The sequence below is a fragment of the Lates calcarifer genome, linkage group LG18, assembly GCF_001640805.2.
Source record: "Lates calcarifer isolate ASB-BC8 linkage group LG18, TLL_Latcal_v3, whole genome shotgun sequence".
In the NCBI taxonomy this organism is placed as follows: Eukaryota; Metazoa; Chordata; class Actinopteri; family Centropomidae; genus Lates; species Lates calcarifer.
In genome coordinates this window covers 330007-349435 of record NC_066850.1, presented here as the reverse complement: position 1 = coordinate 349435, position 19429 = coordinate 330007, and the positions used below count along the sequence as shown (strand labels likewise).

Below are 19429 nucleotides of genomic sequence, written 5' to 3'. Positions count from 1 at the left end.
TGTTTGTTTTTCCAAAGCAACACATCATAATTGTGAAGGAAAATGCCTTGTGGCTTTCATTAAGCTCCTGTTTTCCCTCTGCCACAGTAAAGCGGAGGAGGCATCGTTAAACCTGCGGCTGCAGAATGATTTCACCATGTTTAAGACTCTTAATCTGATAATCTGACAGATCCAAACAACAGTGATTAGTCAGACTCAGGCAGATGTAAACAAATGTTTTCCCACTGTCACAATTCAAATCTGAAGACCAAAAACTGCTGCCACTCCCAAAGTGACTGACAGGAGTTTAAATACACAAACTGACACCAGACAACAACTTAACTCTGAAAAACTTTTTATGAGCTGATCAGTGATATTAGCAGTGAAGTAGATAAATATATTTCCTATAATTATATTAAATGCTACTGCCTAAAATGACAGAAACTAACTTTTGTTTGATTTTATATTTTATTAGAAAAATTTATCTGACTTGTTTTGGTTTTGGCCAATGTCAGTGTGCCACCAGGGGGCAATCAAGATGCTTTTGCTTCATTTTTAAAGCCAAAAAGTTCACCTGAGCCTAAAGCTGCTTTTCTATATTAACAGTTATTGTCAGTATTAGTTTCTGACTTGTAAATATCATTCAGGTCAACATTCATGTCACGATTATGACTGAGGAAATGTTTTTGTAGTTTGAAGTTTAATAATCTAGAAGAAACAAACACGGACGCCTCATATCAGCCATGGTATATTGTTCAAGGTAATTTAACCCAAATTAAATAGTACAGGTGTTTTATTTTTAGTATTTTTTGTATTTTTAATTGTCCAATGAGCAGCTCTGTAGTTTCAAACTAATAAAGTTTTATAGACAAAAGAAACAGAGATGAGCTGCTAAGGATTCAGTAACATAAACTGTTTATAAAGATAAATGTAGAGTTTGTCAGTTAAAATGAATGAGTGGAGTCAGTGACAGTGAAAGAGCAGCAGAGTGAGGGGGAGGACAGGGGAGGACGGGGGAGGACGGGGGTGAAGTGATGGTATTAATAGCTGCAGCCTGTCTGTTTGCAGCAGATGGTTTTCCACTGATAGTAATGTGTGACATGTTGGAGCCCACTGCATTGTGGGACAGAAATAATCAGCAGGTCTGGTATTTTAAAGGCACATCGTCTTCTGTCAGTCTGAAACACAAATACACAAAAATACACACTTTTAGGTTTGTGACATGAAAGGTTGCTAGTTCTAAACCTGAGTCCTTTGAGCAAAGACACAGAGGATCTGACCCTCATCTCTGACTCTCTCTGTCTGCAGGTTTACATCTGATTGAAGTGTTGTTCGATGAGGTCTCAGTCCCTAAGAGTCCGTTCAGGGTTTCTGTGACTGAGGGTTGTGATCCCAGTCGAGTCCGAGCCTACGGTCCGGGTCTGGAGGAAGGACTGGTCAACAAACCAAACCGCTTCACTGTTGAGACCAGGTGATTTCAGTGTGTCACTTCAAGCAACATAAATTTTAGACAAACCTGAAATTTCCCGTTGGTCCATCAGTCCTTTCCTCTTATTTCCCATCCTTGTTTTCTCAGGGGTGCCGGCACCGGGGGTCTGGGTCTGGCCATCGAGGGTCCATCTGAGGCAAAGATGTCGTGTAAGGACAACAAAGACGGCAGCTGCAGTGTGGAGTACATCCCCTTTACTCCTGGAGAGTACGACGTTAACATCACCTTCGGAGGTCTCCCGATCCCAGGTAACAGATCCACCTGAGTAAACCCAGGGATCAGACCTGTGGGACTGGGTAATGACCGGACTGTTTGTGTTGCAGGGAGTCCATTTCGGGTCCCGGTTCGAGAGCTGGTGGATCCCAGTAAGGTGAGGTGTTCAGGTCCTGGACTGGGAAGTGGAGTCAGAGCTCACGTCCCTCAAACCTTCACTGTGGACAGCAGCAAGGCTGGAGTGGCCCCCCTGGAAGTCCAGCTCTATGGGCCAACAGGTAAGACCAGAAAACAACTTTGATCTGTCTTCTTATACCTGAGAGAGTCTTCCATGGACCCTGGTCCTGGTCCAAAACTCAAACTGTCTCCAGGGACAAAGTTCACATTTTTGGGTTTTTCCTCAGGTGTGGCCGAACCCATCAGCATCACCGACAATGGTGACAGCACACACACGGTGAACTACACTCCGGCCAGCGACGGCCCGTACACGGTCTGCGTGAAATATGCTGACCAGGAGGTCCCTCGCAGGTCAGTCCTGAAGAGATCGGTCTGTAAGCCGATCCTGGTCCTGGTCCAGGTCTAACCTCTCAAACCATCTCCTCTCAGTCCTTTCAAGATCAAGACGCTGCCGGCTCACGATGCCAGTAAAGTCCGAGCCAGTGGTCCAGGTCTGAACGCGTCCGGGGTTCCTGCCAGTCTGCCGGTCGAGTTCACCATTGACGCCCGGGACGCTGGAGAGGGACTGCTCACGGTCCAGATACTGGTGAGTCTTCCTTTCCAAACATGTAACAAAGACCTGCGATAAACCGTGAGGTTCAGGGAGGAGGTGTGAGAATGATAATTGGATCAAGGATACAGCAAACAAAGTTTTAGTGAAGTAAATCTGCAGCTTTCACACTGTTCATCGACTGAGAGCAGAGTTGTCAGATGACTTTTTATTTAACCGGGGAGATAAAAATAGTTTTGGATGACTTGTGATAATTCTGTTCAGTTTTTTTATATTACACTGTGAAAATGTAGTATAACAACCAGATGAAAGGTTTTTCCTCTTCGTGTTAATAATCTGTTAAAAACTGACACCTTCTCATAGAACTGAAGACATATATGAACATTATCTGAGAGTAATGGTCTGACCTTGTTTTACTAATAATACAAACAAACCAAAAAAAAGCTCAATTTTAATAAATACATCTTTCTCTGTTTCCTTTATAATTAGGACCAAACTGTGTCAGACTTTCTTGGAAAGTTTTAGGAAACTATGAGGAAAGTTTCCAGGAAATGAGCTGGAAAATAAAGTGTTACCCTTGTGTCTGTAACTGTTTAACTCAGAGATTCTAAGAAATAAATGCAGTGGTGTAAAAAGAGCAATATTTGCCTCTGAAGAGTAGAGGAGTATGTTTGAGTAAATGTACTTAGTTACTTTCTAGCGGCTGTGGGATCAGGAGGAAACTGCAGGATACCAGGTAAAACATCCGGTTTTGGTTTCTCTGAGTGGAGGTAAAGCTCTGTGAATCAGGGACTAATGTAAGAACATGTGACGTACATCACCAAGCCTCCAGTCCTGCAGTCATCAGTAAACAGTTTAAACCAGGTGATGGAGGCGTCAGCTTCTTGATCTTCTCTGAACAGTTTCTGTGTCTCTGACTCTTTTAACGCCTGATTCAAACTCTCCATGTGACGTCCTGTCCCCCCCTCCCTCGGTGGGGGCTGGTTGCTGTTGCTGCAGGGTCCGGATGGGTGCAGGCGAGAGGCCTCTGTGTTTGTGGAGGACTGGGGCAGGAGGGTGTGGGAGTCTCATATAGTAAAGAAAACCATCCCCTTCAGTATTCTAAAGAGAGGCTGTGTAAGGCCTGCACTCTTTCACCTCCCTCCCTGCTTCACCTCGTCTCACGTCTCCCACCCCACCTCCCCAACCCCTTCTGCACCTTATACTTCATGTTGCTCAAGTATAAACCTAAAGTTTAAATGCTTTTGAAATTTAAAGAGTTTATGAAACTATATATATACACATATATATATACATATATATATATACAATTAAGAAAACACACTTAAGAAAAGAGCGATCACATTAATACATAAAGCTGGTTACCTTAAATCTACCAGTCAATTTTTTATACGTTCCAGCTCCTTAACTTTGTGGATATTGTGCATTTAAAAACACTGGAAATCCTTTTTCAAGCTGTAAACAATGACCTTCCTGTTTGTATTTTAGATTTTATGTCCTCACCTGTCCTCCCCCCTCTCCCCCTCTCTCCTCCCTCTGTGGTCTCCATGTGGACTGACCTCCATTCAGTTTGTCTAATGAGCTAACAGGCCGATGTGGTTTTTAGTTCTCCACTAACCGGAGTGCTTCGTAAACCTGCCTCCATCCATCCCTCCACCCTCCTCCGCTGCACTTGGTAGAATTAGATCCTGTGTGATGTGGAACAAGATGAAAACACATGATCAGAACACGTGAGTGCTGCGAACACCACCGGTCTTTAAACCAGCAGAGTTTATGAGAACTCAGAACTCATCAGACTAAACATGGCGGATGGTCGGAGACCAGTGATGTCAGCACTTCACTTCATGTTGTTTTTACTTCAGTGAAACTTCAAAAACATTTTAACACAAACCCAGACAGTCCACTGACCTCCTGTCCGTCTCCAGGATCCGGAGGGAAAACCCAAGAAGGCGAACATCCGGGACAACAGAGACGGGACATACACAGTGTCCTACGTCCCAGACATGACCGGACGCTACACCATCACCATCAAATATGGAGGAGACGAGATCCCGTACTCGCCGTACCGAATCCACGCCCTGCCCAGCGGGGATGCCAGCAAGTGTCTGGTCACAGGTCAGACTCCGCCCACTGCTGCTCTGTCAGCCAATCAGATTTCACCACCTGAAACAGTCACAGCATCTTTGACTGTGTTGTTGTTTTCCTACAGTGTCAATTGGAGGACACGGACTGGGTGAGTTCTGATAAATCGGGTCTGTAGGTCTGTATGTACGATACCAAACCTGCCAGGTAGGGCAGGTGGGGAGTGACAACCAGAGCGAACTCGCTGTCATGTGATTAATCATAAGGATTCATGTAAACTGGGCTGCAACACTTTCAGTCATCATTCTGTTTATCAATCAGCTGTCAGGATGATTTTCCTTGCGTCTGACTCGTCCTCTGTCTTGTCAGGATCAGGTATCGGCCCGACCATCCAGATTGGCGAGGAGACAGTCATCACCGTGGATGCAAAGGCTGCTGGGAAAGGTAAAGTCACCTGTAAGGTGTCGACTCCTGACGGGGCGGAGCTGGACGTGGATGTGGTGGAGAATGCCGATGGGACGTTTGACATTTACTATACGGCCCCCGAGCCTGGGAAATACGTCATCACCATCCGGTTTGGAGGGGAACACATTCCCAACAGCCCCTTCCACGTGGTGGTGAGTCAGGGACCTGCAGAGACTTGCGGGGGGGGTCAGTGGTTCTCAATCTGGAACAACAGGATCATTTTACTGCTTCAGATAAAGATCAATAAAACGCTCAAGAATCAGTGGTTGTTTAGAGACGTAAAGGAGACAATGGTAAAAACATTTTAGTCCAGTCAGTTTGGGAACCACTGAATCTAATATTCTAATGGAAACATTAACAGAAATACAACAGATCTTTAACAGCACTGTGTCTTCTATAACTGAGAATTACCTCGGTGTACTTTCATGTTTGCCACTCGTCACAATGAAACAACCTCAGTTAATCCTTCATTTACTCCTGAAAACACACTGAAAACATTAAACTAAGCCCTTACAAAATGACACTCATTAAATCATTATTAATGATGTGGTTAAGGTATTTAAAGTGATTATCTGTGCAGTTTAATGGGCAGAACTCTTACCCGTTAATTTATACCCTAATTTTTGTATTCACGGTTAAAGCATTGTTTTCAGGCTCTTTGTTTTTAATGAATCCTTAAACTGTGGCGAAAAATCTATTTGAATATGTTCATCCATTAATTATCTCTAAATTTAGGATGAACTCCAGAATGTGCAGATTCATTTAAGGGGTGAATATAATGTTATTTTGCATATAAACAGATTTAAAAGAAAATGCATGAAGACTCCAGATCTGGTAAACCTGTTAGTGTCGAGTCGTAATCCTCTAAAATCTTATTAATTAGCAGCTGAACATATTCCAGAGCCCTGACATTAGTCAAATATAGTCAAATATTTCACATAAATGTGTAAATTATCAGGGATATCATGCACCATTCTTTAAGGAGTTCAGGTGTCATCTTTTCAAATAAACTAAGAGACCAAACATTTTACTGAGATCAGCTGATACAGAGACATCTCAGGAGATGTTCTTCCTTCTGGCAAACATGAAAACAATGAGCAGATGTTAGAGTTGTGTTTGTGCATGTGTGTGTTTTTTAAAGGTTGTACTTGTTCCCTGTTAGGCAAGTGACACGGTCCCAATAATAGAGGAGCCATGTGACAAGCTTCAGTTACAGCAGCCCTACTCTCCCTATGTGGGCTTCTCCCCTCAATGGGTACACAGCATTATACTGAATATACTGTTTATGTTTTACTGCTTTCAGCTCTTCATACAGACTGCTCTCAGATCAGTCTCTGTCACATCACTGGAACCTTTCAGAGTCGATACCAACCCAGATTCACATATAGATTTTTCTGGCTCAGCATGGAGCTGCATGTTTAATCTGCACGATCATGTCTGCTTCTTTGGGGGGGGTTGGTTTCACTAACACTGACTTCTACCAGATAACTAACAGATTTCAAACAGATGTTTGACTTCATCAGTTGCACGTTTTCTAATCATTTGTGGTGGTTTATATTCGTTGTTTATTTCTGTTTTATTTTGTCTTCATTTATTTTATTTTATTTGCAGGGAACGCTGTACAGTGTCAAGCATCTGTTTATGAACCAACTTCATTTCCATCATTTAACAGATAAAAATTACATTTTCTCAAACTGGTTATAGTCCAGTCTCAGACCAATCTGGTCTGTCTCCCTATAAACTAGTCTCTGGGCCTCTCTACAGTCCTGCTGTGCTGCCTCCTCCTCCCTCCTTTCTTTGGCTCATTTCCCAGAGTTCCCAGTATGGTGACACTAAAACCCCCCTCTCTGGCTCTGGTTTAGGCCACCGATGATCCCATCAGCCCTGTGGATGGGATGGAGCCCATGCTCCGCCCCTTCAGTCTGGTCATTCCCTTCACTGTGCAGAAAGGAGAGATCACAGGTAAGATCCTTTTAAACAGATTTCAGGTAATGTAACTGAGCACTGCTGATAGAAAACCCAGTCACATTTCAATCTGAAGTTTTATTATTGTCAACAAATCCCATGAGCAGATCCAAACCAACAGAGTGTGTCTCAGCTCTGTAATAGGATATATCAGGCTTTGGATGCACAAACAATATGTGCTAGTAGGACACATTCATTTTTTGATTTGTTTTCCAGGTGAAGTGCGAATGCCGTCTGGTCGAACCGCCTGTCCTCACATCACCGACAATAAGGACGGCACCGTCACAGTGAAATATTCCCCGACTGAACGAGGTCTGCATGAGATGGACATCAAATATGATGGAAACCACATCCCAGGTAAACCCAAAATATATTTACTCAGTATATATACTCAGTACACATGAGCAGTATCACAACAACAAAGACTGATTCATATCAGAGGTCTGTGTGTTCTGCAGCAAAGAGCTGAGTATCGTCAGCGAACAGGTTGACTTCAGGATGAACCAGATGATGTCCTGACGCTTTCAAACCATCACATTCATGCAGAGTTTGTTTCTTGTGTTTTCCTCTGTTACAGGAAGTCCTCTTCAGTTCTATGTTGACGCCATTAACAGTGGTCACGTGACAGCGTATGGTCCTGGTCTGAGCCACGGCACCGTGAACAGACCGGCCACCTTCACTATCGTTACTAAAGACGCTGGAGAAGGTAACAATACATGGAACTGTTTTACTTCAGTTCTTTTTATGATGTTTTAAATGTCTCTCTTTTTCTGTTTTCCAGTTGATAAATTGATTGTTAGTTTCCACAGCACTAATTCTCTCAGTCATTTGTCGCTACCTTTAAGCTTCCGGTATGCTTTTAATGTGAAAAATCCACAGGAAGTTTCATTGACATTACCTCGAAGTAGAAGTGGGCGTATATGATCAGTGAGTAAACTCAGTATTGTTATTAACCAGAGGGAGTTCTCAGCACAGAGGTGGGTTCATCTGGTAGAGTCAGTGCAGGGGAAGAATTTATGAAGCAGTTATCAGGGACCAGCCTTCAGGTGTTTCTCTGTGTGCAGGTGGCCTCTCTCTGGCTGTGGAGGGTCCGTCTAAAGCAGAAATCAGCTGTAAAGACAACAAAGACGGGACCTGTACCGTGTCCTACCTGCCCACTGCACCTGGAGACTACAACATCATTGTCAAGTTTGATGACAAACACATCCCCGGCAGTCCCTTCACCGCCAAGATCACTGGTAATAAAACTCATGGAGCCTTTGTTTTAGTGGGTTTCATCTCTAAGTTTTTATCCTTTCAGCTTTTAGAAGCTCTTTTATTTGCTTTATAAATGCTTCTCCATAGTAATATGTAGGCATATCATTGGATTTCACTGTATATCGACGACTCTGTTTTATCTTCTTGTGAAGTCCTAACAATCCTAACTGTTCTTTTCAGACAACTGTAGCAGATATGTAAGACCATTTTGTTGCGTTTGACCTGCAGGTGATGACTCCATGAGGACGTCTCAGCTCAACGTTGGCACCTCAACAGATGTTTCCCTGAAGATCACAGAGACGGACCTGAGCAGTCTGACGGCGACTATCAGAGCGCCTTCTGGAAATGAGGAGCCATGTCTGCTGAAGAGGCTTCCCAACAGACACATTGGTCAGTTCTCACTGCTCTCAGGTCAGGTTTTAGTCAAGAGAAGGTTTGAGACTGTTTCTATGTGGTGAGAAGCACTCTTAATGTAACGTAAATTCTTTAAAGGAGCTAACAATAACGCTAAGTTGAGACTAGCATTGTTGTTCTTTGTCCACCCTCATTACCTAAATGCTAACGTAAAGTGGTTATCTTTGGAGACATAAAAGTGGTAATTATCCAAGATGCAGCCTGAAATGAATAATCAGCAGTGACTCCCTGCCACTGACGCGTTTCTCCTGCAGGTATCTCATTCACGCCAAAGGAAGTGGGTGAACACGTGGTGAGTGTGAAGAAGAATGGGAAACATGTGACCAACAGTCCCTTTAAGATCATGGTGGGTCAGTCAGAGATTGGAGACGCCAGTAAGGTGAAGGTCTACGGTCAGGGGCTGGTGGAGGGACACACCTTCGAGGTCGCCGAGTTCATCGTCGACACCAGGAACGCAGGTGAGAGTTTAACTAAATATTCACTGGATTGGTCAGGAAAATGACAGGATTTCTGTTCATGATGAAGGTGAAACTCAAATATCATCTCCTCCTCACGGACAGGTTATGGAGGTCTGGGTCTGTCCATCGAGGGTCCCAGTAAAGTGGACATTAACTGTGAGGACGTGGAGGACGGGACCTGTAAAGTCACCTACTGTCCAACTGAACCTGGAAACTACATCATCAACATCAAGTTTGCCGACCAACACGTACCAGGTACCAACCAGACGCCTGCACAGGGACACACCTGTGGTTTCATGTGTTTCCACCAGAATTTATTTTACTGAAGCTTCATCTTTCACCAGAAAGATGGTTGATCTCAACTTTCCTGGCAGCCGCTCAGTTTAATACAGTTTTATGAAAACCAACTTACACAGTTACATTTTGCAACAGATACATAATCCATCACAGTCAGCTGGGGCTTTCACTGTTATTTATTCTCAGTCCTGGGACCAGACAAAAGTAATTCAACAGGCATTTGATTTTCCAGGAGGCTCTTTGTTTTACTTGTGTTTGACATTGTTTATTATTCCTTCATTTAAAGCAACATTTCCACCATATTTTATTGATACTGTTGTTTCAGGAAACAATTGAATTAATGAATCAATTTAAATGTTTTAGGAGCAGCTGCAGAAGTTTAATACAGAGAAGATTCACAACAGTTTTTAATGAAGCTGTCTGAAGTTTCCTGCCAGGTTTTATTTGGCTGACATGTTTGTTGTTTGTTTGTTCACTCAGGAAAAGTCACTGATTCATTTCTAAAGAATGAAGTAAAACCGAGCTTGGTTTTAATGTTTATTCTTTATTTGTATTTCACTTTGCTGAAAGACAAATTTCACTTTAACTTTAAATGATTTTCTGTCCTAACAGGAAGTCCGTTCACAGTGAAGGTGTTCGGCGAGGGTCGGATGAAGGAGAGCATCACCAGGAGACGTCAAGCCCCGTCCATCGCCACCGTGGGCAGCACCTGTGACCTCAACCTCAAAATCCCAGGTGAGCTGTGACATCACTGCCTCCTCCTCCTCCTCCTCCTCCTCCTCCTCCTCCTGTCTGCACCCATCCTCCCTGCTTCCTCCTCTTCACCTCCTTCTCTTTGTTCCTCGTTTCCTCCTTCCCCCCCCGCTTCTCCTCCTGGCTTTTTCAGGGAACTGGTTTCAGATGGTCTCAGCTCAGGAGCGTCTGACTCGGACGTTCACTCGCAGCAGTCACACCTACACTCGCACCGAGAGGACAGAGATCAGCAAGACCCGAGGAGGAGAGACGAAGAGGGAGGTCCGGGTGGAGGAGAGCACACAGGTCGGAGGAGACCCCTTCAGGGACGTGTTCGGAGACTTTCTGGGACGTGAGAGTCTGAGCGGGTTCAGCGGCGGCATGCCGGCCGGCAGCCGCCCGCCTCTGCAGGACGGTGTGTGTGGACGAGTGTGTGTGCAGTTTCTAACTTTACTTCAAATCTAACTCAGGAGATTTCATCAGGTTCTGTGTTTCTGCATGTGGGTGGACATCAAACTGGAAACTGGAGCTCTAACCTCATGCTGCATGTGAATGTCATAACTGGATCTGACAGAAACCTGCTGCATGATGCTGCAGTAGGTTTCACTTCGACTGTAACTTTTTGAGATTTCTCTGTTATTTTGTCTATTTTTCTCTTCACTTCCTGTTAGCAGAGTCATCATCTGATCTGTCCTCAGTCCACAAACATTCTGATCAACTAACAATATGGCAGAAACACATCAATGTCAAGTCTTTCAGATTATCTGGGAATGTGTATTAATGAGATATTAACCAGTGTGTGATCCATGCCGTCTTTGTGCGTGTTGACATCCAGAGACTGAGTTCTCGTCTGATTAATCAGGTGAGGCAGGTAACCAGGAGATGACGGCTCAGGTGACCAGTCCTGGAGGGAAGACGGAGGACGCAGAGATCATCAGAGGAGAGGACAGCACCTACAGCGTCCGCTTCATCCCTCAGGAGATGGGACCTCACACCGTTAATGTTAAATACCGCGGCCAACACGTCCCCGGGAGCCCCTTCCAGTTCACTGTGGGGCCCCTGGGAGAGGGAGGGGCTCACAAGGTCCGAGCAGGAGGAACCGGACTGGACAGAGGAGTGGCAGGGATCCCAGGTGAGCTGGAAACATCTCATTCTGCTTCTTTTTCTGTCAGTATATGTTGGCAGTTTAAGTTTAATGTGTGATATGTTTGGTGTGTTTCAGCTGAGTTCAGTATCTGGACCAGAGAGGCCGGAGCTGGAGGTCTCTCCATTGCTGTGGAAGGACCCAGCAAGGCCGAGATCACCTTTGAGGACAGGAAGGACGGATCCTGTGGAGTGGCCTACGTGGTTCAAGAGCCAGGTGAGCTCTGAATCCTGCACAGGTTTTATCTGATACGACAATATAAAAAGTTTTCGTATTCTCAGTCGGCCATTTGCTCTTCTGTCTCTTCTCCAGGTGATTATGAAGTTTCCATAAAATTCAACGACGAACACATCCCAGACTCCCCGTTCATCGTCCCCATCGCCACACTGTCGGACGACGCTCGCCGCCTCACCATCACCAGCCTGCAGGTGGGAACACACCAACGTTAAATCAGACGAAGCAGCTGAGATCACAGACATGAAGTAAACCCTCCATATTAAACCCTCTAATGTGTCATCGGCTATATTAAAGGGTGACATTTAGATTCCCTATGAATAGATTTATTATTAGTGTCTGACTGACACGAGTGTGTAAATGTATCTGCTCCTGTTGTAACTGCTGCTCTGTGTATTTGACCTCTGACCTTTGTGTGTCCTCTCATGCTCCACATTTACACAAACACAAGGGAAATTTGATAATTTATTAAATTAGAGGTTATTGTGCTTTGTGTAAAAATGAGAGATCCTCTGATAATATTTATTGCTGCTGCAAAAAACACAGTTGCTTGTAAATAACAGTATAAGCAGAGAACTGGCTTCAAATTGATGAGATGGAAGAACTGACGTCACAAACAAGACTGAAAAATAACTAAATAAACAAACACAACCCAGGAATTACTGTAAGCTATCAATTCGCTGGTCCATATCCACATAATTCTTGATGTTTTTATTCATAAATCTGCAATAATACAGCTGAGAAAGAGCACAAAGAACATGAGCTTTGCCTCTCTCTGTGCATCAGTGGTGGATTTGTTTGTCCGTGAAAGTAGAGTAACACACAGCTCCTCTGCTCAAAAACCATATTACATTTTACTTTAGACATATTTATGCACTTATCTACTATTTTATTCATATATTCCACTACTTTTGTGAAGCAAAGACTTTAGCAAACCCATTTCAAGCACCAAAACAAATCATCCACAAGTAAAAGTGTGTTTTCACCAAAGATTTCAAAAATGTCAAAAATCAGACTTTAAATTTTCATCAAATTCTGCCTTTGCACATTGCTCTAGGACAAACAGAAGCTTCAGGACAGATGAAGCTGAGATTGTTCTAAAAATGTTGATGTGAAACACTTGGGTTTTACGTTATATGTAAATACCTGTAAAAAGGGAATTAACACGTCCCATCTAAAATGTCAGACACTCAAAGAAAATGTTTATATTAACCTGCATGCTCATTTACAGTAAGGCTAACAGATTTCTTTCCCACAGGAGATGGGTCTGAAAGTGGGGCAGGAGGCCTCCTTTGCTGTGCAGCTGAATGGAGCCAGAGGGCTGATCGATGCTAAGATCCACACACCATCAGGAGCCATAGAGGAGTGCTACATCACTGAGATGGACAGCGGTAAGATCCAACATGGAGGACCACAGGGCTCAACTCTGGGTCCCAGTCAAAGGGCCCATATCTGCTGAAACCACGACCTTTTAGTTTTTTATTTTACCTCTACACATCATAACCCCTAAGCACAATAATAATGTCCATCTCTTTGCAGATGACACCCGACTCTACATAGATGCTGATCCTGATGATCTATGAGTCTGATTCATTGTCCTCTTCATTGTTTCTACAGATCAGCACGCCATCAGGTTCATCCCAAGAGAAAATGGCGTCCACTCTATTGATGTTCGTTTCAACGGCAGCCATGTCCCAGGCAGCCCCTTCAAGATCCGAGTGGGAGAACCGGGACAGGACGGAGATCCCGGCATGGTGTCTGCATTCGGACCGGGACTGGAGGGAGGAACCACAGGTACACACGAACAACTAACGTCTTAATTTTATAGTCTTGAATCATCAGATTAAGAATATTTTAATGGCTGTTGGTCTCCTCCTTCAGGTGTGGCGTCAGAGTTTATTGTGAACACCTGTAACGCCGGCTCAGGAGCTCTGTCTGTGACCATCGACGGGCCATCCAAAGTGAAAATGGACTGTCAGGAGTGTCCTGAGGGCTACAAGGTCTCCTATACCCCCATGGCCCCTGGAAACTACCTGATCTCCATCAAGTATGGAGGACCCCAGCACATTGTAGGAAGCCCCTTCAAAGCCAAAGTCTCAGGTGGGTCAACGAACACCACACTGACAGACTGGAGTTCTGTACAAGCCTTAACCCAAGACCTGCAGAGTGTTGGACCTCTGCAGCATCAGCTTCAGCTCACGTTTCTTTAAATCTCTCTGCAGGACCTCGTCTGTCCGGTGGCCACAGTCTGCACGAAACGTCATCTGTTCTCGTGGAAACTGTCACCAAGTCGTCAGTGATGGGCGGGGCCTTCGCCTCTTTACCCAAATTCTCCTCAGACGCCAGTAAAGTCATCTCCAGAGGCGCCGGCCTATCGAAGGCCTTCGTTAGTCAAAAGAACACGTTCACAGTCGACTGCAGCAAAGCAGGTGAGGACATGAAACACACACAAAGACAGAAATGAGTTTCTCTGTGTGTCATGAAGATAAAACTGGTCTGATGTCTGTTCTCAACTCTACAGGCACCAACATGTTGATGGTGGGCGTCCATGGGCCGAAGACGCCCTGCGAGGAGGTGTACGTCAAACACATGGGCAACAGGATGTACAACGTCACGTACACCGTCAAAGAGCAGGGCAGCTACATCCTCATCGTCAAATGGGGGGACGAGAACGTCCCCGGCAGTCCCTTCCACGTCACCGTCCCTTAAACCTGAACTCTTTGTCTTCATGTCCGTCCCTCCTCTGCAGCTCCTCCATGATGCACTGAAGACCTTCACCTGGGGACTGTTTTCACTCTTTGTGCCAAAGTTCTCATTTATATCATCCTGTTTCTTTTGTCTACAGCAACACGACAGTTTTATATTCACTGCTAATCACATGCATTAGACCACAGCTTTAGTTTGTTATTCATCCTGTCAGATTTGTATTTGAAAGGTGCAGAGAGGCTGAATGAATGAGAACCACCGTCTAACTAGTTTAATCTGAATGTAACATTCGTGGACTGATACTAAACCACACTGTGGACTGACTGTTCTCCTGAACGTGATATCAGTAACACCTCGAGGGAAGTTCTTCAAATTTGGTTCAAGCACTCAAAGACTCAAAGATGAACTGGTTAAATGTTAGTGGTCAAAGGTCAAAAGTCACTGTGACCTTGTTGAACACATCACTAACTAACTGTAACTGTGGTGGAGGCGCACAGCCACGAGGAGGTGACGAGGAGGTTGATTCAGATTCAGTGAAGTGAAAGTCGATCGTCCTTTCATGAATTTAATGATTTGGATAAAACCACTCAGCAGATGTTTGTGTTGTCAGATGCAGATGTTTGTGAGCAGCTGGTTTCAGGTGGAACCTGTGTGACGAAGCTGCGGTGACGTCGGAGGATCAGGACAAACTGTGCTGTGACTTTAAGAAGCTCTTTGCTTTTCATTTTATTTATTCTCAGACCTTTTGTTTCCTCTTTTTATTTTCTTTGACAGAAAATGGTCTTATTACTGAGAAGAGAGGCTGATTTGTTTTTTACCACAGGAAGGATGAGCAGTGAGACAATCAGTTTATTTTGTGAATGATGAAACAACAGGAGATGACACAGTATTACAGAGTGACATTTTATAGTGATTTTGTATCAGAAATGGATGAATGAAATAAATTTTACCAGTTTGATATGTTAACCTTGTGCAGGCATAATTAAAGCGTATCTCTGCTGCTGCTGCTCGTCTGGTGTCCGGAGATTTACAGTGTGATCAGACCTGATGTTTCACCCTGAGCTCTCAGAGTTCAGGAGATTCCTGTAAACCACTGCATCTCTCTAACTCTGTTCCCTCAGGCTTTACCTCCCTGTTTCCTCCGCCAGACTCTCTGTTCTGGACCATCCACCGTCCTGGGACCTCTCTCCCTCCCCTCGCTGTCAGAGCCTCGTCCTTGTGTCTGAAACATGAGGATGATGAGTTTGGGTCTTTCCAGGTCTTCTCAGGTTCTGGTATTTATTTATCTCTGTTCCTGTAGAAACTGGATTCCTTCAAAGATTTTCCTGATGTGACTGTAAAACATTTCTCACCATCAGAGAGAACGAGGATGACTTTAATGTTCGTGACCTTTGTGCAGTTTAAACTGCAGCTCAGCTCAAATGACAGTTTCTGGTCAAAGTACAAAATAAGGCTCAATGAAAAAATAACTTTGTTCAATAAAATATGCAGAAAACAATAGAAAGTGGAGGAAAGACAAGAAAAAGGAAGTTTAATGTTATCTAATGAAATCATATATAAAGATAATCATTTGTATAAAGATCTGAAACAAAACGCAGACAGAGATTATGTGAAACAACCTGATTTGATTTCTTTTGCCAAAAACTCTGGTGAGGAAATAAAAATAAAAATGAGCGACTGTAAAAATTTAAATTAAAAAGCAGATTGACTCTGGAAACAGTGAGTTATATGAAGGTCAAACAGCTAATATTTATCTCTAAATAATAACTGCTGCAGTTTCACCTGACAGTAAATGAAAATTTAAAATCCAACATGAAATCTTAAAGAGATGAAGTGAAGTGTCCAGCAGGGGGCAGCAGACACTCATCAGACTGAAGCAGGTTCATGTTCAGAAGAAATAAAACCAGTTTCAGTCCTTTAATGTTTCAACTGACGAGAAACACAGAGACAAAACAAAGAGTTTAATCATCAGGAGCAAAAAAAACATCTGGAGGCTGAAAATAGACAAAGAGACTAAAACTAAAAGAAAACCTCAAAGATCCACTGATAAACACGTTTTTAACCTCCCTCTGTTTCTCCTCCTCTCCTCCTCTCCTCCTCCTCCTCTCCTCTTCTCTCCTCCTCCTATCCTCCCCTCCTCCTCTCCTCCTCCTCCTCTCCTCCTCTCTCCTCCTCCTATCCTCCCCTCCTCCTCCTCTCCTCCTCCTCCTCCTCTCTTCCTCCTCCTCTCCTCCTCCTCTCTCCTCCTCCCCTCCTCCTCTCCTCTTCTCTCCTCCTATCCTCCTCCTGTCTTCCTCCTCCTCCTCCTCTCTCCCCCCCCCCCTCCTCCTCCTCTCCTCCTCCTCTCTTCCTCCTCCTCCTCCCCTCCTCCTCCTCTCCTCTTCTCTCCTCCTCCTATCCTCCTCCTGTCTTCCTCCTCCTCTCCTCCTCCTCTCCTCCCTCTCCTCCTCCTCTCCTCCTCTCCTCCTCTTCCTCCTCCTCCTTCCTCCCTCCTCCTCTCCTCCTCTCTCCTCCTCTCAGTGTTTGTCAGACTGAGAGCTTCTTGATGTGATTAACGAAGGTGAGTCAGACACAGTGAAAAGGTAAAAACAGATAAAACAGAAACCACTTCTACTCTGACTCTGAGCTCTAATGGTCAGTCAGGTGACCCATCAGGTGACCTGTCAGGTGAAACTTCCTCCTGCTGCAGAAACAGAAACCTGACGTCAGGAAGTGAGTGAAGTTTATTTCTTCAGCAGCTTTCAAAAGTAAAAGTCACATAAAAAGACACAAACAACAAATGAACAGAAATCAATGAATTTAAGACAAAAAGCCTGTTGCTCTGATGATGATGATGATGATGATGATGATGATGATGATGATGATGATGATGTGTTTGTGTTGTTTCAGGAAGTCCGTCCTCCTCTCCTCCTCCTCATCCTCTCCTCCTCCTCCTCCTCCTCCTCCTCCTCCTCTTCCTCCTCCTCCCTCCTCCTCCTCCTCCTCCTCCTCCTCCTCCTCCTCCTCTTCCTCTCCTCCTCCTCCTCCTCCTCCTCCTCCTCCTCCTCCTCCTCCTCCTCCTCTCCTCTTCCTCTTCTCCTCCTCCTCCTCCTCCCCTCCTCCTCCTCCTCCTCTCCTCCTCTTCCTCTCCTCCTCCTCCTCCTCCTCCTCCTCCTCCTCTCCTCCTCCTCTTCCTCTCCTCCTCTCCTCCTCCTCCTCTCCTCCTCCTCTTCCTCTCCTCCTCCTCCTCCTCCTCCTCCTCCTCTCCTCCTCCTCTTCCTCTCCTCCTCCTCCTCCTCTCCTCCTCTTCCTCTCCTCCTCCTCCTCCTCTCCTCCTCCTCTCCTCCTCTTCCTCTCCTCATCCTCTCCTCCTCCTCCTCCTCCTCTCCTCCTCTTCCTCTCCTCCTCCTCCTCTCCTCCTCTTCCTCTCCTCCTCCTCCTCCTCCTCTCCTCCTCCTCCTCCAGCATCAGTGAGGTATTATTAGTCTGAGTGGACGGCTGTAATTAATGCCTCTGAGAGGGAAGATGGGGGGGGGGCTGACGGGCTGATGGGGCAGCGGGAGCTAAATATATTCCCTCCTAATTTAACCAGCCGGATTTCTAATCCAGGAGACGACACCCTCCTCCTCCTCCTCCTCCTCCTCCTCCTCCTCCTCTTTTATTCTCGTCAGAGTTGCGTCAGTTGTTTTTATCTTCAGACCAGGTGAGGAATAATACAGGTGAACTTTGACCTCTGGTTACTATGAGGGTTTTTAACCTGAAGTCTCTGATCTGATCCTTCATGGTGTTACAGCACAGAGACAGAGCTTTGTATTAACCACAGACATCTCTATATACCAGCACCAGACTCCATTGACAAAAACAAGGATTTAACCAGTACCACCATACCACTGCCTCCATCTGTCAGTGTGTGTGTGTGTTACTAACAGATGGAGGCAGTGGTATTCCAGCAGCTCCAGGTTAAATCCCTGTTTTTGTCGGTGGACGTTGACAGTGGATTAAATTTGTCCAAAAGCAAAGAGAGAACGTGTTAAAATATGAGAGAGGTGAACAAAGCTGGTGAAACTCCAGAGAGCAGAGACTCTTCAGTCGGAGCCAAACGCTGCTGTGAACCAACGACTGAGTCCCAGAGAGAGAGGATCAGCCAGGACCTCACACTGCCTCTGTCTGCACGACCAACATCAACAGGACAGGACGCTGTCACAGCTGCTCTCAGATCAGCTCCACTGTGATCACAGCCTCCAATCACAGCTCTACAGGATCCATCATTTACAATTACTCCATCTCTGTCTGATTACTGACACGCTAATTAGAACGAGGCTCGACTGACGAGAACAAAGACACTTAATTAATTTAAAGTGAGGATAACTCTCAGCTTCATCAAGTAGAAAGTTCAAGTTTCAAACCTCAGATCCTCTGTTTTCATGTTGAAGCAACAAATCAACATTTTATCCAGTTTGAAGCTTTTTTTTTAGATCCTGGTGGTTCCTACACACACACACACACACACACACATCATCATCATCATCATCATCATCATCATCATCATCATCATCATCAGGAGAGTTGATGTCGCTTTAAAAGTAGAGTTTAGTTTGTCATCAACATCACACACACACCCCCAGGGAGGAACATTACATTATAGATAATGTGTGTGTGTGTGTGTCCTCTGTGTCTCAGTCATTACAGCCTGTCCACTGCAGGTAATGGATGATGCAGAGAGAGAGAGTGTCCTTGGTCAGGTGAGCCCCCCCCGTTCGTCTCTTTTCATCCCTGAATTAAAAGCAGGAAAAACACTGTGATGTTTCTCTGATAAAAAGCTTTGACAGAAAAAGTTTGTTTCGTTTCTGACGAACGTGACCTGAACGTGTCATTTCACTGTAACTCATCAGCTCAGTCTGTGTAGAAATAACACGAGTGTCACACTGTGTGCAGCGTCACTACTGTACTTTAAAGTGAAAAGCATCAAATATTCATATTATTAATATTATTAAATTATTAATGATAACCTCTGATGATAAATTTCCTCTGAATTCAGGTCTGAGGTCAGCAGGTGACCCCCCCCCCCCCCCCCGGCTCAGGCAGGAGATGGATGCTGCAGTCTGCTGTAATGGTAAAAAGCTGATTAACCTGTTGATGCAGTGAACAGAAAACACATCTGTCTCTGTAGCTCTTTAATAGATTCTTAATAGCAGGCTGTCTGTGTGAGTGTGTGTGGGTGATATTTTAGTTGATGACGGGTCATTAGAGTCAGATCATTAGCTCCAGGTCTCAGAGAAAACACTGAA

At 44.7% G+C, this 19429-nt stretch overlaps 1 protein-coding gene across 9 annotated transcripts in view; it reads left to right on the top strand.

Moving 5' to 3' along the window:
* LOC108882420 (filamin-C) overlaps positions 1-15165 on the top strand; it is a 38559-nt gene extending 23394 nt beyond the window's left edge. For 2 of the 9 annotated variants that reach the window (XM_018674911.2, XM_018674909.2), the window contains 26 exons: positions 1288-1450; positions 1556-1716; positions 1792-1959; positions 2086-2209; positions 2288-2444; positions 4334-4523; positions 4618-4641; positions 4860-5107; positions 6118-6210; positions 6818-6917; positions 7137-7277; positions 7498-7626; positions 7985-8158; positions 8406-8567; positions 8846-9049; positions 9152-9304; positions 9959-10081; positions 10233-10493; positions 10941-11210; positions 11301-11438; positions 11535-11650; positions 12715-12847; positions 13074-13250; positions 13338-13556; positions 13679-13885; positions 13978-15165. In XM_018674911.2, the coding sequence (XP_018530427.1) occupies positions 1288-1450; positions 1556-1716; positions 1792-1959; positions 2086-2209; positions 2288-2444; positions 4334-4523; positions 4618-4641; positions 4860-5107; positions 6118-6210; positions 6818-6917; positions 7137-7277; positions 7498-7626; positions 7985-8158; positions 8406-8567; positions 8846-9049; positions 9152-9304; positions 9959-10081; positions 10233-10493; positions 10941-11210; positions 11301-11438; positions 11535-11650; positions 12715-12847; positions 13074-13250; positions 13338-13556; positions 13679-13885; positions 13978-14165 (4223 nt within the window). In that variant the 3' untranslated portion in view covers positions 14166-15165. Of the gene's footprint in view, positions 1-1287; positions 1451-1555; positions 1717-1791; positions 1960-2085; positions 2210-2287; positions 2445-3407; positions 3525-4333; positions 4524-4617; positions 4642-4859; positions 5108-6117; positions 6211-6817; positions 6918-7136; positions 7278-7497; positions 7627-7984; positions 8159-8405; positions 8568-8845; positions 9050-9151; positions 9305-9958; positions 10082-10232; positions 10494-10752; positions 10875-10940; positions 11211-11300; positions 11439-11534; positions 11651-12714; positions 12848-13073; positions 13251-13337; positions 13557-13678; positions 13886-13977 lie in introns of those variants that run through there. The other 7 variants (XM_018674912.2, XM_018674910.2, XM_051077753.1 and 4 more) reach the window with 6 other exon arrangements.
* Positions 15166-19429: the final 4264 nt, after the last annotated feature.